General features: G+C 40.1%; 1 protein-coding gene across 1 annotated transcript in view; it reads right to left on the bottom strand.

The window, feature by feature from the left end:
- The window catches only part of TJP1 (tight junction protein 1), a 198960-nt gene extending 176290 nt beyond the window's left edge, over positions 1-22670 (bottom strand). Inside the window, exons 1-2 of the mRNA XM_027802757.2 lie at positions 22313-22670; positions 19277-19427 (exon numbers count right to left, since the gene is read on the bottom strand). Of these exons, the coding sequence (XP_027658558.2) occupies positions 19277-19427; positions 22313-22655 (494 nt within the window). The 5' untranslated portion in view covers positions 22656-22670. The remainder of the gene's footprint in view (positions 1-19276; positions 19428-22312) is intronic.
- Between the last annotated feature and the right edge of the window lie 3396 nt (positions 22671-26066).

Below are 26066 nucleotides of genomic sequence, written 5' to 3'. Positions count from 1 at the left end.
AGACAGAAATGCTACAGAAGCTCAAAGCATTTCCCTGAAGAAAACCAGGTGATATCTCACACGAATCTAGTGTGATATTCTTCCTCCAAAACTTTGCCTGGACCTTAGTGACAAACAAATACAATGAAAAAAGCAGCAACTGGGCACCAGAACAAATAAATAGCAGTGAATATTCAAATAGAAATAATGAAATCAAGTTCCATATCTGCTCATGTAGCCAAAAGTGATGATGCTGCACTTACTGTGAGTGACCTCGCAGTGGCTGGAGATACCCTGTTGCAGCACTGACAATCTGAATGTGTACCAGAGTACACTGACACTAAAAGAAAATGCACAGATCTCTGTAGAAGACAGAAGACATAGTGTTTGTAGGAACAAAGCAAAAATACCAACACTTGCAAGTAGTCACTGCAAAACACATTCAGTCTGGTGATCTGTGCACATCATTGTGACAGCAGCAATAAGTCACAAGCTCTGCAACTGTTTAGAGGGAAAGTTTCCTGTGAACCTGAAGCCAAAGATGAAGGTGGGTCACAATGTATTGGATTCCCTCCTTTCAATGGATAATTTCTGGTTATTGTATTATGCAAAGAACATAGATATCATCTGTCTTGGGCATTAATGAAATGTTATTACTGTGGTATCTACACTGTGAACAGAACAGAAGTAGCTCTTGCCTTCCAGTATTTTCATGTGAACACATCTCTGATCTGTGTTAAATGATCTCTTCTAGTGCAGCTTCTGAAAGCATCTGTCTTAGCATTGCGCTGCACCTTTTATCTGATCACGTAATGTGCTAAATACCTTCAATTCCCACTGACTTCAGTAGATTTTGACAATGTAGTGCCAGTCTACCAGAATAAAACGTGCAACTGACTGACACAGCTTTGATCCCAGCAATTCCCAGTGGATGGAAAACACTAAGAAAGATTATCCAGCATAGCAGTGGGATAGAGATGTCCAGTAGCAAGAAAGAGAAGTTCTATATAAGCATTCCAATGCTATTCTGGCTGCAGGGAATTTTACTCTTTTGATGGATTAAAAGTCAGGATAGTACCAATGTCATTTCTCAGTTACACTGCATCCTACTCGATGCAGACACCTGACATTTCCTGACAAATCCGATGCTCCAGAAGCTCAGCTTTGCTCTGGTGAAGTATATTACAAGTACAACCAAACTCAAGGTCATAGCTAAGAATCTGAGTGAGTATGATTAAATTAAATATAATGCATAGAATCTCATTCCCGTTTCTGTCATCTTCAAATTTATACGAGCCTCTCTGAAGGAATAATGATGAATAACACCAACCTTGAGAGACTGATGAATTTCTGGGGGAGCTGGCTACAGGAGTTATCTGAACCTTCACAAAATCTTAAGACGGAATTTGCATTTTCTTTGCCATAGGTATACAGTACAAAGAACGTCCATTTGAGAGATACCACTTTTCTCTTTACAAATGCATTGTCATACTACTGTACAAATAACGTTAATCTGTTAACACACCTAACATGCACCAGTGACAAACATTTCTTCTCTGATATATAACATTATTTAAAAATCATTCCACCACTACTTATAACCTACAGTACATACTCTTACCACCTTTTGTCTCAGTCTGTCTCTCTGAATCTCATTAGCATGCTTTATTCTAGCCACCAGCTGTTTGCCCTTTGAACTCAATTGGCCTTCACTAGATGGAACAAGAAGGGAGTATTTTCTGCTATTTTTTATCAAGACACCTTGAACACACATTCTTGTTCTTCATATATTTTCTAACTAATATTAAACAGAAAGAGGCTAGTAAGGAAGCGACCTGTATGAAAGCCCTATAGGTTTCATCTTCTGCCAGCCCAACATGGAAACATCTTGAGACATTTTCACAGTTTGTGGTTAGCTTTTGATATGCTTCCTTTTCTGACGCTTCCCCCTCCAATATCATAACCTAAATTTTTCTTTGCAGTCTGTTGGAAGTTCAAACAACAAAGTTCATCTTCTGTCACCTACACAGAATGACAATGCTGTCTTCCATTTGTTTAGCAGCAGCACTGAAGTTACTTATAAATTGTGCTCTGCATTTGACATACAGCCAGCCACCAGAAGAAGCAAACTCACTCCTCCCCAGATATTATTCCTTCGTTCTGTAACTCCACTGTATTTATCAGACAATGCTAGTTAATGTGGTACATATAATTATTTTTATGTACCTTTGTCAGCCCAGAGAAAAGAAGAGTTCCATCACCTGGCTTGTACACACCAATTTTCTGTAATCTTATTAATAATTAATGGTACACACATCATTGAGCACTGTTCATGTGAACAAGGTTTACAGGTGTTTTGTAAAGATACTGTTCCTTTTTTTCACATTTGTTTGTAGAAGGAATACACATCCTCTTACCTATGTTTCAGTAATTACTCTTGGTAAAGTTATAAGGAAATTCACATCAAGAATAGAACAATATTAAAGGGATAAAGGGAACAATATAAAGGGGTAAAGACCCGAGAAATCAAACAAGTTTGAACTTCAGTTTAAATTATCCTCTTGTGCCTGCCTGGTGCATATTGCCTTTATTTTTCTATGTCTACTAATACTGATGGTGTATTTGCTCATGCAAAGTAGAGGAAGCCAATGGGCAAAAGTCATATGTAGAATATGTTTCCCAATGCCTCAGGGTGGGACAGATGTATATATAATCCAATTTTCCTTTACCAGGGAACCATCATGTGTTTGTGTGCTGTGTGTAGCAAAAGGTAGCATCATATATAAGGTCTTCAGTCCTGTAACTGAAGAACACATCAAGGAAAAACCAGCTCTGCCTAGTTCTGAAAGCTGCCTATATATATTTCTACTTAGCTGAATAGATGGGGAATTTGCAGGCAGTGCTTCCCATTGCTTTGGGGGAGTGCTGGAGGAAGGCAAGGGGAAGATGTAGCCATGTTTAAATATCCTATAGGATTTCTTATGTCTTCCATGGGTTGATTAAAATCATTTGTTCCTGCTTGTTCCTCATCCTTTATCCCTCACAGAAGGAGCATGCGGCAATAATTTGCAGCAAGATTTTTATGTAAGTGTCCCCCTTACATGGGTTTTATGCAGAAGGGAAACATATGGTTCTGAAAGAGCATTAATACCCAGGTACAGCTGGTCTTTGAAGATTTTAAGTGATCCAGATAAAAAGAATGATCAAATGCTTCCCAAGGGAGACTGTGGCTGTTCCGACACTGTTCTTTATCACAAGTGTAACACTTAGAGGGAGATGTCTACAGAGACCTAAGAATAGAATGGGGATTGTATTGGCAAAAGCAAACCAGGCATATAAGCAAATAAGACAAAAATAAAACCCTCAACCTGGCCAGCAATAGAGAACTTAATCGCAGTCTACCAGGCTGGCAGCAAAGAAAAGGAAGCAAACTGTTTCATTCATCTATTGTTATTAGTTAATGCAACAACTTAACATTTCCCCATGACGGCAATGTCTCTATGCCAGGTTTTTATTATCCTGCGGCACTGGCACTCTTAAAATTCCTATTACTCAGAGAGTTTACATTGATTTAAAATGGAGTTTTGTTTGCTTGATATAAAAAGAGCTATCACAAAAAATGTAGTGTCAGACCTTAGGTGAGAATCAACCCTATTTTCTATTTAAAAGACTCATTGGATTTAAAGACAAGTCACTTTTAAAGAAGCAAATATCTAAGCTGCCAGATTTATTTGAGGAGCTGATCCCAAATAATCATCATAGAATCATGGCAATCATAGAATTGTTTGGATTGGAAAAGACCTTTAAGATGGCAAATGGACCAATGCTCAATTTTTGTATTTATCGTACGGAAATATCACATAGCTCCAACCATACTTAATCAGGCTTCATTACTGCATACTCCAGAGTTCCAAACAGAAGCTCCAGAAGCTGAAACTAGACACTGTCACTAACTGCTCTTGTGCAGGGTAAAATCCCCCAAGATGTATGTTCCTGGGAGAGACCAGGTTAACAAAGGGATAGGGAATAAACTCGTCATAGAGAATGTGAACAGAAAGTTCACAAGAGAAAGTTTAGGAAATGTGAAAAATTTATGAAACGCCTATATTTTCATGACTGCAAGAAGAAAATTAAAGGAGCAGGAGAAAGTCAGGAGGAAAGATGGAAGAGAATTGTATAATCCCGTCAGAGCTCTGAGGAGGGGAGCCTTTCAAAGTCTCAGTGAGATTGGTAGCAAATCCAGAGCTTACTGTTAATACAAACAAGAAAGCTAAACCACAGAATCTGAAGCTATGGGCCAAGTCTGGATAAATTAAGTTTTATTTGGCAGGACTACTCAAGGTAAAAATCCCATTTCAGAAATAATCCACTATCCCATCTATAGTTACAACAGCAATGAAAATGAAGTTGCTAATACCAAATAAAAATATAAACCCCTCATTTCCTCTGGGTTCTGCAGAAAGAATGTATGCGGCTAAGGTGCAAATCTTATCCTGGGGCTGCCACTGGATAACATGTCCCTAACTAGCAGGATTAGAACTACCATGACATAAGAAATCCTAAGCTAATTTGGAAGTAGAACAGCCGAAGAAAGGCTGTTCAACAGAAGTTTGAATTAGAGAGGTTAAATTGCTTCAGATTCTTCCGATCTGTGCTGATATTGGTGCCAGATGTGAAAGTCTGGGTGAGATAACTGTCCTCCCAAACCACCAAATCTTTCATAAGCCAGGAAGTTTAGGGGGAAAGATGACAGATATTGTATCTAGGACTATAATAAGAAAAAAGTTCCTTTTATTTTTCTCATGTAAGGTTACTGCAAGACAAAAGAAAAAAAATAAAATGGAGGGACATAACAGCTACGTTTTTTTTTTAATTGAAGAGACACAAGATATTAAGTACAAGTCAAAAGTTTAAATTATGGTAGTTATTTTAAAGTAACTAGAAGCTGCCTCAGATTTTTAACAAAATACGTCCAAGGACTAATGACAGAAATACGCTTGACAAAGTAATTTCTCAAACCAAAAGCAATAAGCTCTGGTAAGCCTTACATAGGTCCAAGTTGCAGTCTTGTTCTATAATATCTGCATGAGTATTTTATATGTTACAGGTTATTAAGCATGTTGATGTATAAAAATATGCAGAAAAGTTGGCTTCTCATAGATCATACATCACAAAGAGATACTAGCTACATAACAAATTAGTAACAGCTGGATGATTTGGAACCAGAAGGCCTAACATGCCAGTACAAGGCAAATTTCACTCAGTTTATGAAACAAGACTACTTTACCTAGGGCAATAAACCAATGCCTCTAGATTGGATTTTGCAGAACCTGGGGCTTCCTTGTGAAACTGCGTGATAACTTAGCCATGACAAAGATGCCACAGGATCTGGGAGGCCAGCAGAGAAATTCTGCTGCCTGGAAAGATTCTGGCTTGAGAAATCCTGATTGCTTGGAGCATTGAAATTAATGAAGGAATTAAGCTTGAGGTTACAAAATTAAAAACTGAAGTCTTGTGCTTCTATGCTTTAGTATGTCTTTATGAGAATTTTGATTTCTTTAAGAAATAAACCTGTATTCTATCATCATTTATCTTTAGAAAGAGTTAATTGTATGAAGTGCTTAAAATTTTCTGCTTTTAGATTATCTTTTGGCAGAGCAGTGGGGATTTTTTCAGTGGAAAGAGTCTTTAGCTTTAATGTCATATTTCAAAAGACATTTTCTTGCTGTCTTTTGCTCTTTCCCTTTGACAGCCATCATTGCTGAGTAATGCCCAGGGTCATACTTTTGAAAAGCAAATTCTTCCTTTGCAGCATTGCTGCAGGACCTATGGCATAGCATATATCCAGACAGCTAGGCACTTATCCTTTTATAAGAGATAGGTTGAATTCTGTAAGGCATGTGTCTGGCACAAGAGTTAGATGCAGACCAGTAAAGAAATATGAAAGGGAAAATCTGCAACTGTAGAAATGGTTTTAGGAATACACATGCATTCACATGTATATACAGTTTTGGGATACTAAGGAAGAAGTGCATTAAATGTAGGGTAATTTACTCCACCAGAAAACATGCAGCAAGCTATTAGTCCAGGTTATTACTTGCTTGACAAAACTCCAGACTGAACCAAAGACTTTGCTACAGAGCGCAGCGCTTCAACTGAAGTCAAAATAGTTAACCCACGGTGTCAAAGGTAAATTTCGTCTGGATGAGAAGTCCTGAAATAATGCCTAGATAGCAGTTATTTTCCTAAGAGAATTTATTACCAGAACAAAACATACTTGAAAATAAAATCTTCTCACATCTCTTGGCAGAACATCAGATATTTTAGTAAAATACATTTTCTCCTGCAACACATTTCCCCACTTAAGAAATGTTAGTACAAAAAGTCACTAGCATTCAACTCAGATTTAGTGACAAAATTGAACCAATGTCTATTGGGATGCTTAGCATAAACATGGCGTTGCAGAATGATTGTCCATTTGTTGCTAAATCCTGCTTCCACAAAATTAATAAATTCTGTTAATTGCAAGGAAAGCAGAATGGGGCCTGTAATCACATGATGATTCAAGAGATAATCCTTGTTAAAGATTAGGTTTGTAGCCACTGAAGGTGACAGGGTAACAAATCCTGGCTTTGATAGTTACTATTTTGTCAGCCATAGGGCAGGTCTTCAAGGGGACCTTAACATTTCCCCTATTTATAATTTGCTTTCTGCTCCCTAGTTTTGTCCAGCATTTTAGTTCAACTGGTTTTATGATTGTCCAACATAAAATATGACTAGTTGGTGTATGACATGTTATCTCCACAGTGTATGAACATATTTTGATTTCTACAGCACTGAGTCAGCATTCTGATGAGTTAGCATTTATATTCCCGACAGCTGTTTATTCCTCTCAATGTAATTTCAGAGATAAATGTCCAGAAGGGATTTGCTGCCCTAGATCTATCAGAAAACATATTTAAGATATTCTGTGGTATTTAAATCATAAAAAAAAAAAAAAATATTCAGTAATGCTAGGGCAAAAAGTGTTTAATTTTTAACATTAAATAACTAATTTAAACCTTTATACTATTTTTAAACATAATGTGGTAAAAGTCAAAGTATTTTTATTTTCTGTCTAAAATCACATCAGTGGTTTCTAGGGACATTATAAATTTAAGAAACGAACTGAAACTTCCAATCAGTATTTTTATGTTACTCCTTGTATTCAGAGTGGAGAGAGTTGCCTTGAGAAGAAAAGGAGCAAGAGCAACCAGTGCACATAAAGGACCAAACTGTTCCTGGAATAGCTGATTGATTGTGTCTTACTGAAGCCATGGGACTAGTTGGCACAGTGGAACATAAATCTTGATAGAAGGCAGAACCAGTAGATGAGGATTCACTGCATTCTGAAATTCTCCAGGTAATGCTGCAGGGTTATTTTGGCAAATATGGGGTAGGCTATGGTCAATTATATGCCGTCATTTTTTATCTACTTGTTTTTTGGGTTTAGTCTTCTTGTAAAGCAATGCACGTGGCACAGAGCAACATAGATCTTCTTTTCCTGCACCAGCCCCATAGACTTTATAGGGTGCACCCTACAGGGTGTTACCACAGCTTCCTTATCTTTGTATTTTAGAAAGGGCAAACTCTTTCTAGGAGATGTGTCTTCTAAACACTCTTCTGTTAGATGTGAGTTTACAATATGGTAGGGAAATTAAAGTTACTGTTAGTGAGATTATAGAAGTGTCTGTTACCTGTGCAAAAATAAAATGCAGTTCTGAATCCCATTAAATTAATGATTTTGGTCATGTCTGGTGGCAATGATTCTACTGATTACTTATGATATTGATAAAAGAGTTAAAAATAATACTAATTGTTCTGTTCTCTGTCCTTTCAAAGTCCATCTTTTCTTGTCTCAGGACAAAATGTAGAAAGGGATTCTTGATATAACTTCTCTAAAAATTCAGCTGGTATCCTCTATTACCTACCTTTTGCCTTTTCCTATTCTCTAGTCTGAATCAAGCGGTCCCTTTTTTCAAACTCACATAGAAAGATATCTTTGCTTATTAGATTAATAATATATATTGCTGAATAATTTTAATTTTGCTCTTATGGATTTTTTAATTTTTTTTCTGGGATAGAGTAAAAAGAACAGTGAACAGCATTACAGAGGCGAGTTTTCCAGTGGATTCTTTCTGCACCCTGATATTGTGGCTACTATAGACCACCAATCATCAGTTCGTACTGAGCTTTCTATATTACTGGCAAGTGCTTTTTGTTTTTTCTTCCATGGTAACTATAAATTTAGAAAATAACAGGCCAAATTAACTTGCAGGCGATTCCATTCATCTCAGATATAACTGTGTCCATAAATGAGCAGACAAACCAATGAATAAAACCATCATGGTTACTACGCCAGTAAAGTAAGACTTCTAAAATATAAGCAGTACTTTTGAAGCTAAACTCTTTAATGAAACACCAAAACTTGAATGTTATTACCCTAGGACTTTTTTCCCAAATCCTTACTTATGTCAACAAATGAGGTTAATCAGGAGGTAAAAATCTTCATCCCTATTTACCATAAAAACTTACAGTATGGGCAGACTTTATTGTGTAAAGAAACTGTCTTGAATCTAAGCATTCAAGATCATGTATATGGCGGTGACATATGCACCATAAAGAAAAATGTGTAAGTAGAAGATAATAATCTCTTTGAGCTATTAATGAAAATTTATTTGGGCCATTTCTGTACAAGCGTTGCATCGCCAGTGTAGACTAATGTACAGCTTGCTCAAAAATCATTAAATGAATCTTGAGATTGGACAGTGGTTACAAATTATTGGATCCCTTCTAAAATCAATTCATAATCCTGTGTCTGCATTTGTCAGTTTTCTTTTGGCTTTGTAAAACATCCTAAAGATTGCAGTGCCTGTACTTTAATCTGGTGTATGTGTGTTCAATATTCCACTTAGATTTAACAGTGTAGTGAAGAATGGGCATCAGGGTCAAGGTATTTGTGTAAAAAGTAGTCGAAGTTTAATGCTTTGCTGTATTTCCAGATTTGTGGGTAGTACAAGTTCTTATTTATAGCTCAGTCCTAAAAGATGTGGAAAAAGAAGTAATTTGATTGATTGGAATGCTGCTTTAAGCCATTGTGCATATAGCTCTCTGCCTCTTGAGAAATCATTAGCTTGCACAGTAAACACCTACATATACTTTCACTGCAAGAACTCTAAAAACTTTGTGCTGAGATTCACTTGATTATTGATGCAATATCCAACACGAAAGTTTCCAAATATGTATGTGTACATATACACAGTATGTCCTATATATTGTGAATGATATCAAAAGCAACAGCAATGCTAATTTTTTATTTCCGTAAACTGAGTACCTGTTTCTCAGTAATATTGTTGCTAGCATTATTTGTATGACTTCAGTGCCTGGAGTTCCCAAGTGAGACTGATAAACATGTATTCCGACCTAGAAGTGTTTACAATCTAACTGTGTCTTTATGGTAGTACTGCTGTGACAGAAAGGTCTAAGTGATGCTACTACATATCATTTAAAACATTGTTTTCCTTGGTGTGCAAGCAGAGGGTATGCCAGCAGCACTCCCAGAAGAAATATTTTTATGGCAATTTTATGATTCAGTGCTGTTGGGGTAGAGCTGTAGCAAAGAAGATGTAAATTTACAGAGAGGTAATCTTTCTAAGTACAGCCAAGTCTTAAGACAGAATGCTTCTGTGAGAAGTTTTTACTGAGATGCAGTCATTTTGTTATGGTCTCTTACTCAAGGACTGGTTAAGTGTAAATGAAGGTATGGCCAGAATACATGCATATTCCAAGTGACTGATCAACACAGTAAGGGTGGGTATGCACACTACTACGTCCCATCTCCTCTCACACGTATCCCCTCTCAAAACACACACTTCATTTTTTTAATCTTCACCAGAACCCCTGCACTTTCATAAGAGGAAACCATTATAGAAGGGAAGAATCGTCTTAAGAACGTTGGGTGGCCAGCTGGATGGCCAGGCAGCTGGAGGACCTGATCCCCTTGTGTGTATCTGGGCTACTATCACAATGCAGTGAACCCGGGAAGCATACCCAATACAAAAAGGCCCTCTGGATGGTGAAGAGATGGCTTATTATGCATATAGCAGCCCCATCGCTGCTTCCAGAGTATGGTATTTAGCTGGATTACTGCTGTACTCTGGCTCTTTCTGACACAAAGAACAAGCTTTTGGGCACTCCTAGCCAAGAATAGCCAAAAATAAGTAGTCTGAGACTGCACTAATTAACTGTAGAAGCCAGAAATTAGGGAAATTCAAAGATCAGAAAACATGTTTTTTAAGGCCAAAAGCTACCTTCATCCTTTTGCTTGCTTTGTTGCAAGCAGAATCCAGGGAGAATAGATAACCGGGGTCTGGATATTTTGAGACATGGGATATTGTGTCAGGAAGCATGCATAATGCATTGCTATGGTAATGGTTACCACAGTTGGTATCATTTATGGAAAAAAAAATAAATTCTGTAGAAGTGTAGTTAGCTTACATAAGCAACTGCTACTTTAGTCAGACGAGCCTTTTAGTTATCTGTAACATCTTCGAAATTGTCATATTTTACATTTGGTGTTGCAAAGCTAGCAGTTTACAGAAGTGACAATTTATGTGGATGAAAATGCAGGTTAATACCCTGAGCTGAGCAGGCTACTGAAGAAACAATCTTGTCTTTATTATACTTACAGTACAATTAACTGCAGTATCTGATAACTGCTAATGTGCCAACAGTTGCAAGAAATTCCAGCAGCAGGCTGGAAAGTGCTTTTTATGGTATTTCTAAAATGGAAATCTCAAAAATTGCTTGGGAAAGACACTTGGTCCGACACCTTTATTTGCTTTTCTCTTCTCATCTTTTATTTCTCCTTAACACTTCTTTCTACTGCTGACTATAGCCATGGCTTCTCTGTTCCAGGTTCCAAACCGAGATGAGCAGCTTCCTGTCAAATAAGCCAATGCTACTGGACAAATTGACCTTGACATGACTGCTGTGATGCCAAAAGCCACAAGCTAACTGGTAACAATTGTTAGGTATGTCAACACTAATTGTTATTGTTGATGCATGTCATAAAAATACCAGGTGCTAAAGAAGCAAACCGGTGCAATCCCTTGGTTCATCAAAATCTAATCCTCTTGAACCTCAATAAACATTTGGGATTAGACATAATGTGAATCAAGCCTTTTCTATATGCATATTACCTGCTGTATTAGCTCCCAGTTTACAAAACATGGTTGCACTAAAAATACACACAAAATTAGGGATGGCACCCTCACTGCAGTAATACTGGCAATGACTTGGGCATGCCAAGTAGCAGATGTTTGGAGGAAGCCACTCAAGGTTTTGTCTCAGTAATTGCTGGCAAGAAATGTCTGTTCCTGCTTTTCTTGATCCTTGATTGCATTGGCTCAATATATCATCCTCTCTTGCAGAATACCCACTATAAGGAGGTGCATAATCCATGAGAATTTTCTCTTACAGTTTCTTCCCACGTAAATTTCATCAGGAAGGCGGGATTTGTTTTCTGTTTTCAATGCCACTCTGAACCATTCAGATGTGGAGAAAAACATGACCATTCACGAAGGGGTTCTGTATTTCCATACCAAGCACATCCTTAGAAGCTCTTTTGAGGACTAACTACTTCTCTAAATCCTTGGAAGCAGGAAAATATGAGGTAGAATAAACAAGAGCACCAGGCTCCGCTTTTGCCTTCCTGGTTGCCATTTTACAGAAATGTATACACCTATCCTCCCAACTTCTTTCCCCAGCCAAAACATAGGAGTTTGGGAGGGAGAAGGAAGAATAGTATCATTTAAGGCTGTGAGCCTGCTTTTAGAATTAATTCCCATTTAGAATAGAGAGAATTGATCTGTAAAGAATAAAGGGTACGAACAAGCCTGCTTTTCAAAAACACTGCATGGCATTGGCAGAACTGAGGGTTGACTGGAATGCTGCTTTAGATTTCTACACCAGAGTTGCTACATCAGTAGTGTAAAGATGATTACAGGTAAGAAATTGTAATGATGTTTGAAGGCTATCCTGTCTGGATTTCAGTGATGATATTTCCTGTTCATAGTTCAAGGCATCTCATTAGAAATGGGTATATTTCAGTTTCCCTACACATTTGTTTAAATATTAAGAGTTAATGAGTCACAGAAACATGACAATCCTGCCTGATACAGGACGGACATTTGGTGTTTACTAGGAGTTAAAGGTGTAGTGTCTGTAAAGCGCTAGCTGGTGCATTCCCATACATGTTCTAAAAGTACAGTGGCCCTCATTTCTGCCTTTGGATGGAGCCTCTGGTTACTCTGAACTGCCTGCTTCCGTTGGCTGGTTGATTTCATTCATCTTACAAATTATGCACCAACAAAAAATGAATGAACAGTGGCACATCTAAGGACTTTCTAATCTGGAGGACTTCCTTGCCAATGCCCTACTGCCATTGCCAGCCTGTCCTGGCTTTTCATCCCATCAGGAAGAGGGGGAAGCTTGACAAGGGGCATCCAACTTCCTGTGAAGTGATTTTCTGTTTCCTTATCCTGTTGTGTCGCTGAACAAAGCACAGCTAGGCAGGACCTAGCCACGCTTTGGACACCTTTTAGAAGCAGTGGGTGCTGTCACGGTCAGTGTACCCTACTTCAGCCTTGTTTCCAAGACTTGCATATCCTATCCTTTCCTATCCTTTAATTCTCACTGTCTCCTTTTTTTTTTTCATTTTTTATCCCCTTCCATAAGCCGTTTCTTTTCCAGAATAAAGAGTTCCAGCCTGCTTAGTTATTTTTGCTATGGAAACCACTCCATCCCATCCGTTCAATCATCGTTGCCTTTCTCTGAACTTTTTAAAGATCTAATACAACATTTTGAAGATGCAAGCACCAGAGCAGCACAGGGTATTCCTGGAGTGAGCAAACCATGGCATTATAGACTGGCATAATTATATTTCCTGTTTTGTTCTTTTTTCCTTTCCTAAGTCACCAACATTTGCATTTTTGGACTGCTGTCCTTCACTGAATTGGTATTTTTATGAAACTGTCTATCTGTCACAGTCCCAGACTTTCACTTCTGAGTGGTAACAGGCAGCTCAGAGCTCGTTACTTTATTTATAAAGCCAAGAACACTCTTGTCCACATACATAATTTCACATTTATCTACACTAATTTTCCTCTGCTATTTTGTTACCCAGTCACTTAGTCTTAAGGCCCATCTACAGTTTTATGCATTCAGCTCTCACACTTCCTACACTGAGCAAATGCGTATCCTCAGCAAACTTTTCTGCATCACTGCTAAGACCTTTTCCAATCAATTTTTGAGTTGGTTGAGAAGAAGCAATCCCCTGCAGAATTCCACTGATGACTTGTCTCTGTATTGTCCCTGTGGCTGAAGGTTTGGGAGGGGGCACAATGATGGTGTTCAGCAGGGATCTAGAGGGTGTTACAGAGCTACGTGATCCCTTAGCTCAGGCTTCACGCCTAAGAATCATGGGCAGTACGGTACTATGCTCTGCCTCTTGCAGTGGAGTCCTGCACACAGCTAGGGCTAATCAACCTAATCTACGACTTCTGGTTCGTCTGTGCCTGACACTGCTTGGGAAGGGAGTGACTTATTTGGCATGTCCCAGCAGCAGAGGACTGTGTGCTTTCTGCCAGGATGCTGATTCACTGAGGTCCTCTTGAAAGGGCCTTTTTCTACCTGCAGTCCAGCCTTACGGCCTTTGCCTGCCACGCAGTTTGCCCCCCATGTTATAGATCCCCCATCGTGTGACCTAATACATGGAGTCTCACATGTAAGAAAGACTAAACTTCAGAAATCTAACTTCTAGTGGGAGGTAGGACGCCAACAGTCTGTGCCAAAGGCACATATCAGGGCACAGACAAAGTGTTTTAGAGCAAAGGAAGTTTAACAGTACGCAGCCTTGTGACCCAACAAGATAGGACCCAATGCAACAGTCTAGTGTGGAGCAAAAGAGTAGAAAGCCTGTGGAAATATGATTTGGTTTCATAGACGCATGCAAAAAAAAGAACCGTATATAATCTGTTGGAAGTGAGTGAGTATACCAGAAACAGTTAGTAAAACAGACAAAACCTGAATGTTGAAACAACTGTCGGGTTTTATTCAGTTTGGACTTCATGTGCTTGATTTACCACTACGGTGCCCTTAGTGGCGTGGTTTGCATATGGAACGTGGGTATGAACATTTCCAAGTCAGCAAGGAATTATCCCCGAATTCCTGTAGTGTGAAAATTATCTCCGAATTTGGGCTTGTACTCTTCACGGGCTTGTATTTGGATTCCGTTTGTTCCTGCCTGGGGAGCACAGACTCCAAAAGAGTATTTTGTTTACCACATGCAATGAAGGAAAGGCAGTATTTGCCACTATGCTTTGAAACATCATAGTTTCCTTCGTATTGGTTGGTAAGGAACGTAGGCTAATTAAGTGATATTAGTGAATCAAACCAAGAAATGCTTCTAAATCCCTTATGTAGCCTCTGTGTGTTTTGTGTGTATCGTGGCCAGGAAAACTGGGCAAACAAATCGCCACTACTAAATGTTCTATAGTTACAATTCTAAATAATCCTTCACAGAATGATTTCCAGCGGTAGCAGAGGAATCCAAGCACTGTGGCGTAGTCCCACCTAGTGGCCACGTTGAACAGGACTTATCAGGGACTGGTCCCCTGAAGGTTTGGGTATCAACTGCCGAATGCTGCAGAGCTGCTGCTTGATTTTATTGTTATGGCAAAGGAAGGGACTTATTTTTAATAGCTATTAGTAGCTCACTGTATAACCTTGCAAATCTAAATATAACAAGGCTACTTAAATCCCTGGCTTGTGCACCCAGCTGCTTCTCGGACACAGCTGTTTGAATCCTGTGATTTTGACTGAGGACCGGAAGGTCCTCAAAAAAGGCTTTGCAGTTTGAAATCCAACATTGCTTTTTTGAGACTTTTTAATTTAAGTTACTATTTCATTGAGTATTCATTGCAAAGAAAAGTAAGTTCTATCCCTAAAGCAAAAGTTTAAGGAAGTTCTGAACTCTTACTTTACAAAGGGTATGAAAAATGAGACAAGGCCAATTTACTACATTCATTCAGTAAGCCTGATGCTGTAACATCTTCTCAGTCATCCTGTCTTAGTGTGAAAATACTCTTTGTAACTCCATGGTTTTTATTGTTAGAAAAAAAATATGTCGTAGTTACTTAGCCAGCCCGTTATCTTTTTCAGCCTAACATACAGCATAATCTGATGTTTAAATGACAAAATAGTAAGAAGTAAAACAGAAACGTCTTACGTCTATAAGCATCAGATTGCCATTTTAGAGAAAAATACAAGTAATTCCTTTGTGACTGTTAGATTATAGTGCCTTGTCAGATAATTGGGTCTTTGTCCCCAACAGTGCTGGGAATTAAGCCTGAATTTAATTTTTTGGATTGTGCTCCCTGTGCTTTTACCAAGTTTCTGAAGCAACACAAAATGCATGCCAAAATGCCATAAACATTCTAATTCCTGAATTAATAGCAGTGTTTAGAGGTGTCAGATATATGGCCATCCAAATGAATTGTAAAAATATGGTGCTGTGGCTTAGCTCTGCACTTCTTCCTAAATACTGTTTGCACAATTTATACACCTTATTTTTTATTGTCTAAAGCAAAGCAGTGACTGTCTCCTTTCCCACAGGACTTACAATTAGCAGTGAAATTTTGCCACACTTAAGATTTTGTTCCCAGTGGAAAATGTTGGCTGAGAGCTGTAAAATACAATTCCAATAGAATTCCAAATTTCCAAATCTGAATTTCCAAAGAAAGGTATATTCTACACCAGAACTGAGCCATTCTGAAATTTTAAACATAAGTGTGAAATCCATAAAGCAGACTTCAAATACAAATTAATTACATGCACTATAAAGCATGTATACACGCAAACATAATCCATTTACATGGAAATGGAAAAGCTGTGTGCAAAAATCTCTTGTTGCTTGCAGTGTGAAAATAAATGGCTTGTGTTATAACAACTGTAAAAATAGTATCTGATTTTCACAGTTTGGATATTACTTATTCTGATAATTTATTTGACAGACATTGCGACACAATCTTTTCTTAATACATGAGAAAGTAACACATATATGTACTATTAATGCTGCTGAGAGTTGTCTGCTTCAGCATTGTAGTTCTCAATCAAGAAGAGAATAAAACCTGTTGTTGGAGGAGAAAAAAGAAAGCCTGAGGAAATTAATTAACTATTTTCTTTTATGTCATCTGCACGATTTTCACAGGGCCAGCAGGAAATGTCCAGTGATGCCTCAGAGATAAAAGAAAGAAGCAAAGAAAAAAAAAAAAAAGAAATGTCGTATTCAGGCAATTACTGACCCAACCTATAATTCTATCCACTTATCTAATAGAGATTGTCCTTTTTGGAGATGGTATTCTGGGAAAGAAAGTACAGAGAGGACGATAAACAGAGCCAATGACAAAATTTTCTGATCCAAAACCAGACCAAGACCATATCCTTAACGCTGATTTGCAGAAGATACACGATATGGTACTTCTGTCTGGCATCTTTGTGCGGGTGTTTGTCAACAAGCTGCTTGCTCTGTGAAGTCCTAGACCAAATCACAATATGCAAATCTTGAACTTACTCAGTTTCACCTGTGTTACGGATCACATTTTTACTGTATTCATCAAAAATGCTGGAGCTGTCTCAAGCGGGGAAACTGTGAAATTAGAGCAGGGTATCCTTATCAGGGCTCTCACCTTGGAATGAAAAATTGAGTGTGAGCCCACACACCTTTTAACTTTGTTTTCTTTTTGCCCAAGGTGCTTTACTGACTGAACTACGCAACGGCTATAGTTGGTTGACTCTTAACTAACTGGATCATCTTCGTATTTAGAACTGAGGTGATTCTGCTCTTCTCAGACATGTAAAGTATGTGTCCGTCTATTCTGCGGGGACGAGACTATGATAACTTACATAAACACAAATACAAAAAACCATAGCCTTACAATTGCTATATAATTGTGTAACATCTATTATTATCTGTATCATCAAAGTATTCTAGCTCACCATGACAGTCCCACTAACATCATCTGGAATTTTGTCATTTATTTCAGAGACAAAAGGTTCTTGTCCTCACAATGTCTGTGTGACTGACATTTTTCTGTCACTGGGAAAAATACTCTACAAATGCTTGAGAATATTTACAAATACCGGAAGAAGGGCAGTGAAGCTGTTTCCCATTTTCTCTTCATGCTTGCCTCTTCTTTTCTAACTACATCTCTGTATTTCTAGTTGTCTTTCTGCACCCTGTCATCGTGCTCTGTTGTATTTATGGACGGTACTTTCTGTCTCTGGTTGCCCTGCAGCTGTGGTTTGTACTGTGTGAACCTCTGCAGGATACAGGGGGTGGCACGTTGGCTTTGCTTCCCGCTATATTGTTTCTTCAGAAGTGGGGGTGTCATTTTCATGGATTTTACAAGCACTTCAGACTCTCTCCTCCACAAATACCAGGCTGATTGTGTAAGATTGTCTTTCTGGCGTTTGACCCAAGTGTGGCGCTTACGGGGAAACTAGCATAACCCAGTTACTGATTATATTTTTCTCTTGGACGGAGGAGATGAGTGTCAGCGTACAACAGTGGTGTGGGAAGACTGGTGCTTTTTTAACCTGCTGTCAGGGTGTGGTTTTTTCCAGGACACTGGTGTTGAAGTAAATTGTGTGCTGTTGCACATGCGTTTGTCTTCTCATTGAGCTCACTGTTTCCAGCAGAGGTGACTGTTCCCTTCTTTCTGTGTGACTTCTGGGGCTACATCGGCTTCCACACTGAACACTGACACACTGCAGGGAGAGTGTAGCCCCAGCAGCTTTTTTTCCTCTTACGGGGTATTTGCAAGACTGATACATCATATGCTTTCTTACCAGGTGGAATGTATGTAACAGTCTTACAGTGAGACTACCTGATCCCACAGCTACTGATACTGTCCTGCTCTGTGATATCTGGTTGATTTTTTTTAGAGCTATCAGGTATTTCCAGCATAGACTGGCTTCAGGAAAGCCCTCGTATTTGCCTGCTGCTTTCTTAATGTGGTTCTTCTTAATTGGTTTGGTTTTGTAAGTGAATTGTCTTGTGATGTTACAGGACCGGTGCTACAGAATTAATCTGTTTAAAGCCAAACAACACATACGCAGATTTAGAGTGACTGCAAGTCTCCTGGAACTCTTGTGAGTGTATATGGAGAAAAGAGTTCTGACTGGGATGTCGTTAGCTGTGGCCATGGATCAGCCCGTACTGTACCATTTGGGCCTATACTGTATTGTATCATCTGCCTGCCTATTCTGTTACCATTTACGTTCCACTGCTACTCAAGATGAACTTAAGCTCTTACGACCACAATTTTTTCAATCACTTCACAGTCATTAAGTTTTACTACACTTCTACAAGCTACTGTAATCCAGTCCCTAGCTGAAACTTAACAAAACTAACCTAGCCATGCAAAGGCGTTAAGGCTTCATAATTTACTATTTATATGCTACTGACACATCGAAACAGCAGTACAGCTTTTCACTACTTTTCAGGCATTTTTTCTCAGATATAAGTTTCTGTCTTAGCTGAATATCTGTAAATTACCTACACTATTTCTTAGCAACTAACGAGCTACTGAGAGCTCTAGTCCATTCTCAATGAGATTCCTTACTGAATTAAGCAAAGCATGATTCCATACACACAACGGCAAATGCCTGAACTGAATACTAGCTACATAAAATTCAGCATTTTAGGACTTCCAAAGTTTTGTTTGTGTTCTCCTTTTGGGTTGAAATCTCTGAAGCAGGGACCTAAATCCCAGTACGTCTCCAGTTACGTGCTGCTCTTACACAGGTCTTCCTCAGTTTCTGTTCCTCTTAATATAAACAAAAATTAGAGGAACTGTGATATTACCATAGGTTGTCTCTCACATTCCCAGGGAGTTTATGGGTAAAATGTACTCCTACGTATGTACTTGGTCCTTGAGCACTGAAAACTAGCAGTGGCATCAACACATTACATCACTACTGAATACCTGTAATAAAGACCAGAGGCAACCCCCAGCGTTCATCAGCATCAAAAGATGTTCGTTACACAAAACAGAATCATAGCTTGCAAGTGCCAAGTAAAATCGGGTGCAAATGAAATGGAAAATTTCTTGCAAGCATCAGTGGTGTACTTCCCATACATGGAAACTAAGTGACAGGAAATCATTAAAGACATCATGACACTGATAATTTTAACCTGTATTTGTTGAATGATTGATTGAGTTGCTCCTCAGCAGAAGGGCTTCCTTCTTGGTCACTCATCTGACAGGTTTCGTGCGGCTCCATCTCTGATACAGCCCTCAGTTTTGTTTGCTCTGATAACACTGGGACACGTCTATGCGTACGGTCTGGATAACAACAAAGACATTTCTCTAACAGCTGGCACATAATTCAAAATAACATGTACAATTTGATGTAATTCTGCCTGTGATGTTGCATTTGGGTAAGCAGCTGGTTTAGATAAACAGGATTTCTTTTGACGTTGTATAAAGAAAGTTGTTTCCATGTTTTTATTTCCGATGGGTTTGAGAGGTACAGGTCAGACAATTTATAGGGATTTTGGAAATAAACCTGAAATACTTACTCCATATAAACTCCTGCCTGGCCAACAAAGAATTATTTCCTGCTGTGTCATACGGGCAAGTAAAAGCCACGTGGAGTCACAAGGAGCTTTGCTTTGTACTAGGATGAGAATTTTAGAAGAGTAGAAGAATCAAGTCACTAGTGTCTTGAAGAATAAACACTGCTATAACACCCCTTAAATTGCTGTGGGTGTAATTCTTGGAAATAATGAGGCAAAAAGAGTTCAAATTGGCATTAAATCAACTGTGCAGAAGCAACAGCACATTCACTGGCCACATGTCACTAGCACAGTTTAAGGTTTTTGCCGTGAACTACATTCGTCCAGAGACAGAGTGACCTTTGGAAGCACGCCACGCTTCCCGCACCTGGCCGGTGCTGCTTTCTGGGGGGCATGAAGACAATGGGAACACATCAAAGTGCCCGTATCTGCCAGCGCGGGCGGGTCCAGAAAGCAGAAACTGTCCCCTGCTGCACACCCAGCGGATCAATAACGGGATTGATTCTGTCCTGCGTGCTCAGCCAGCCTGCCATAAAGAGTCTTGTTAACAAGTACAGCGGGCGGCAGGGCACCCAGCGGCTCCGCAGCCGCGTGGGGAAGCCACGTAGCACTGGCACAGCAACTACTCATCATGCATCTAGACAGTGTTCCTTCCATTTTGATTCCTTTGTCCTATCAATTGGCTTTTATGGGGTGGAAAAGAAAATCATTTTAATTGAAATAATAAACAGTGCTCTTTTCCTTCATACCTTTCTGTGTACCTTGTAGCAGGGCTTATCAAAGGCAATCTATAAAAATCCACAATGCATAAAAACTCATAATGCGTAATCCATTTAATTGAATCTGCAACATACGCGTGCGTGAATTTAAACAGATTATGTGCATGAATTGATGTGAATATCTAGCATGTGTTTTTCTTTGCCCGCTATCCAGTGGATTATTATTAGCAATAACAGATTCTAAAACTAGCTTTGCACATTTGATGTATGCTGCTGGGGGAGGGGAAGGAGGAGAGAGTGTAATAGTGGCTGAGCTAAGGCAGCCCGAGGCGTTTTTCTGCCGACACAAGGCACAGACAGACAGAATGGATTGGGGACGCTGTTCCAACAGTATCCGTTACTCTTTTGGAAATGTGCAGCATTGGCTTTCTCTTTTTCTCTCTGTATCTGCGATGATGTTGTCAGGGAGACAGAGTCCTTGACTTGCACCCAACTGCCGAGGCCATCACCCTTTGTAACAGTGCTGTGCCCCAAACCTTGCACCCACCACAAGATTTAAATCTGCTCTGTGACGGCCCCCGCATCAAATGTTGAAGCGGTATAGAATAAAAATCTCCCTGCGCTGTCTCTGCAGTTAATTCAGAGGAAGCCAAAACTTCCTTCCAAAATGTATAACCCGGAAGACCTGGCTTTATAACGTATCATATTTTTATTTGTATGCTTTTTTAAAAAAATGATAGCATAAAGAGGCTCAAAGTAACCTTTTGGTATTGTGGTTGTCCACGAAGTACATTCTACATGTATTAAAGTCCACAACATTTGTGAAACTGCTTTGATTTTCTTGTGATCGCCATAAAACTGTACTGTAAATCGAACCTGAACAGATACACAAAATGGGCGTCTGTTCGTAAGTAGATGATCATAAAATATCTGTTGCCTTCCTGAGTAATTGGGTCTCTAACTGTCAATTTTAAAAATAATCAGGTTTTCAAGAGAGGACCCAGACTACAGCTATTTTAAAGGTCAAAATGGGTTTAGATTTTAATTTTTCTTATTTAACTTACTAAAAATCATACAGTAATCAGACTCAGTGGGTTTCATTTATAAATAGCTGTAAATACTAAGGTCTTTAAATCTGTTACTGAACGGATTGGTGAAAGACATGACTATGTCAATTAAAATCTAAAAGGACATTCTGTGTATAATCTTTTGAGCGCAACCCTGCAGTCATTGCTGAGAACACTCCAGCTGACTTGTAAGACTCAAACTTGGAATGTAACAGACACAAAAAATAAAAATAGGTCACAAATAATTGTAAACACGCCGCACATTCTTTTTCATATTCTCTTTACTAATATCTAGTCAAACGTTGTTTCTCAAGTAGGTATGAACAGTGCCCGGTGTCTAAATAACATTTTGATTGCCTTCAGTTGTATTGTTGATATTAAGCCATGCAATCTTTTTCATGCAGCTGTTTACAGAGAGGCATAGTAAATAGTGTCACTTACAAAACAAACGTGAGAGGGATCACTTACTGGGCACTATGCCTACAGAGCTTCGCAATCTATTTTTAAATATCCCCAAAATGGGAAGGAAAGTGAAAGAGCAGTGTTACATTTCTGCGCTGTTATCAGTAGTACTTAGGAGGAATCCTTTTCCCGATCAGACTCTCATTCATTACTAGCAGCAATGATAAGATACAGTATTTTGCTACCAGTTTAAATGTTCAAGGTATAACGGCAACATACAATTGTTTAATAAATTTTCCCATTCTTTTATCTTTTATAAGAAAGAACCAGAAAGACAGCAAATAGTCCCTCTTGTTTAGTGCAAGAGAGAAAGTAAACACTAATTATAGCAAATAACTATTAGTGTCAAAGGATTCCAAGACATTACCAATATACACTTAAGCATTTCAGAGCAGTGACCTTACCTTCGTAGCCAAGGAGAAAGCATGTCAGCAAGTTAGGACAGACCTCCTCCAAAACGGAACAAAAAGCACAGAAAGCACTTGGGCCTTTTAAAGAGAGTTTATGTAAAAAATACTCCGTCCTCTTCTTGCAGCTCTCCTGAGACCAAATGTCTTTGTATTCCTCCAAGGAAAAGACTCTTTTGTAAACCAAATATGACAGCACTTTGTTCACATCCAGCTCTTCCAGTATTTTCTCTCTCTGATTGCTTGGGATTTCAGAAAGCCACTTATTCCTGTTTTCATTTTCTCTTTTGGTAGATTTTGCACAGTTATAAAACCAAGACTTGGCTGTTCTTCCAAACATTTTGATATTTAAATAGAAAATAGAAAATTCTACTTCTGCATTTATTGTGCAGTATTCAGTAAGCAGAGTAAACATAATGTGGATGGACAGAGTGCAAATACATACTGCTGTCTGTAATTATTGTAATTCCAATGGAATAAAGAAGGCCTACATACAAATCATAAAAAAATCTAGCTCAATGCCTGCAGCCTCCTAAGAGGATTACATTCCACTAATTAGCCCTTTACAACTGTTAACAGCTTCTGAACCGTAATGATGAGACTGAGAATTGCTTCGTTACTGTTACTTTTTAATTCTGTAACTGATCGTCAAAGGTATCCCTTCGCAAAAAATAATTCATTCAAGACAACAGCTGATCCAACTGAAATAATCTGTACAAGCCGGTACAGGATGGCATGAAGTGTCTTGTGTACACGTTACTGTTGTATTCCTCAGAGGCACGCCCAGCCCACGGGACAAGTGCCCTCCACTTCTGATTCCTTCATAAAATATTAGCTTTACAAGGCAATGGCATTACGCATTTAGAAAACATGTTTCTGTCAATATTTTTTTTATATTTATATGCATTGTTACATGCATGTATGTGTGTATATATATATGCACTGTTATATGCAAAAGGTAAAAAAAAAAAGGGTTACAGAGCAAGACCTTTCTTGTGAAGGTAAGTATCTCACTGTGAAGAATAACAACGTTTCTGCATGTTTTGATCTTTCAGGTGCGTCCAAGCAAAATAAAACGCCACGTAGCGCCCGTTTGGCGCGGCAGGTCTGACGGCGGGGATTACTGCAATCCCGGTGGAGGTGTTCTGCCACTGGCCATCCGTCAGTGCGGATCACGCCTTACATAACCCCCTTATGCAAATGCTGCTTAATACACGGACTTTGGGGCTGTGTTTTCATACTTTCTGTCACCATAAGTGCCCCGTATAGAAAAGCTATGAGTGCTTCCCGCCTCCTCCTCCGGGTTCTTGGTCTGTTTGTGTTGTTTCCGTTACTTCCAACGGATAATGCACCCATGTCCTCACCCGTGCAGCCTTACCTGAGGTTTTCCTAAGGGTGCTTTACCTGTCGTGCAGCAAACAAAAATATTTTGCCAGCTTTTAGGAAAACAAATTTTATAACATTTTCAGTCCTTATGATGTTAAGATGCAACCACTGTATCCTACTGTCAGGATTCTTCTCTTTAGAAATTTTCAAGTATCCCTCAGCTGGCATGACAGTTGGCTACCGACAGTATAATACTTTAGGAATTTTATTGTGTATATCCCAGAACTGTTGGGCAGCCCCGCCTGTCACCTTGTGGTAGGTTGCAGGTGTAACAAGCCTCCTATGTGACTCCTTATCTGGAGTTTGGACTAGCGGAATCAGGTGTTCTAAGCCACGTTAGTGGTCCCAGTTTGGAATGTTATGGTTTATTGACCACAAGCAGTGAGACCCACGTGCTTCTTCTGTAATCATCTTGAATGTGCTCAGGTAGAGCTCCCTGTGCATCGCATGGCAGCACACACCACCTGAAAGGTGACCCGTTGGGGGCAGGCAGGTGGTGAAGGGCATCTGCTGTCCCGTTCAGCGGGCCGTACGGCTCAACAAGGGTCACACACAGCGGCAGAGGAAGGAGACAACCTGTCCCAAAGACCTGACACCTTTAGAAGTAAGGGCTGCTTTATAAGCCTGATGCTCAAGATTCCCTTTGATTTTTGAACCTCCACAGCGGCCCCCATATTCTTGGTGAATAATCCTCATGCATTTGCTCCTCTCCAAGTAATTTCTCTCTCAGAAGTTCGCTAGTACTGATACCGCGATACCTCGGCAGGTAGAAGATCCTGATGAAGCCTGGTACTCCACAGATGTTAGACAGCACCTTGTGCATCAGCCTTCTCAGCCGCTGTAATTTCTGAGGTTTTCCGTTGCTTCAATAAATGTTAGCATAAGGCCATAGTTACAGTTTGGGGTTCATAAGACAGTGTCCAAAGATGAGATACAGCAGATGTAACCTGAATACATTTCTCAGCACTTAATCTCAAAACTAAATCTGTGTTGATTTTATTGTGCTGATAACACTGATGATCATCAGTATCCTAAGTGGAATAATGTATTCTGCATAGTAATGAATTTAGCAGGTAAAAAAACCCAGGTGACCTGTCAGATTAACAACAAAATTAATTTTAAAGGAAGCTATAGAGTATGTCCTATTTTTACACAGTTCTCCCCGTGAGTCCATCCTCAAAGAAGAGTGACCTTGCTATATATAGTGAGTGATAGACGTAAGTGTGGGCAAGTTCCATCTCTTGAGAAAAGGAAGAATTGGTGCAAATGAAAAATGTATCAGTTTGCTGGGGGATATTCTCAGTACACCTTAAATAACAAAACTGTTTTTAAAAAAAAAAAAAAGCATGAAAACGTCCAGCTGTGGCAGAATGACTAGCAGACGTAACTACAAAGCAGTTAGAAAATTCTGGGCATTTATGGGAGAGGAAGTGGTACTCTGCAGTGAAAATGCAAAGAGAGGCAGGTAGAACATGAGCTGCTCAATACAGACAGTGAGTTGCACTACACACAGCAGTCACCCAGGGAAACGGGAGAGGTGAGCGACCCCTCGCAGTCTGTGAGTACGCAGGCAGGGCCGCCAGGGCCGCAGTGCGGGCTGGGCGCGCAGCACCTGCGCTCTGTGCCACGGAACAGGCCACAGGCCACGGGGCTGCCTCAGGTGGGGGCTGTCCCCGTCTCCCACCTCCTGCAGGTGCTCTGCCGTTCCAAGAATGCTCTGTCTTTCTAAGGATGCTCTGTGTATTTAAATGTTATTAAGCATTCCTCCTCTGTGTTTTTAAGAACACATGAGCTCTGCTGATGCTGAACTGGGCAGGTGGGAACACCACACATTTTTTGGCCAGGTCTGCTCATGTCTGCTAAATCAAGTACATCTTCCCTTGTGTACATGGCACCGATGTTACTGTGTGGATAAACGCAGCCCCACTCGGGATCTGGCTGCTGCGGCAGACCAGGGGAGATGGCAGCAGAAGTCCTGCAAAGGACCAGGATGACAAGACCTGTCTGGGCAGGGACTTGTCCCCTCGGTTTACCTGGGCTAGCCGTAGCGGGTCTGCGGGGATGGTGCAGTTCCGCTGTGCTGCAGGTGTGGGCTGTCCCCTCCCTGTCACGCACCCCTCGTGCAGCCGCGCCGGCCACCGAATGGCCCCACCGGGATTTGCAGACCCAGCGACGCGGCTCCCGCCGCAGCCCCGCCGCTGCCAGCAGCCTGGGGGAGGCGGAGGGGCGCAGACCCGAGCGGCTGCGCATCGCCCCGGCGCGCGCCGGGGGTGCGCGACACCGGCCCGGCAGCAGCGACCCCAGGAGGGGCGGGGGCGGGGCGGGGGCGGGGCCGGGGCGCGTCCCGCCTCGGGGGGGCGGGGCG

The sequence above is a fragment of the Falco cherrug genome, chromosome 7, assembly GCF_023634085.1.
Source record: "Falco cherrug isolate bFalChe1 chromosome 7, bFalChe1.pri, whole genome shotgun sequence".
NCBI lineage: Eukaryota > Metazoa > Chordata > Aves > Falconiformes > Falconidae > Falco > Falco cherrug.
This window is presented reverse-complemented; position numbering and strand designations above follow the sequence as displayed.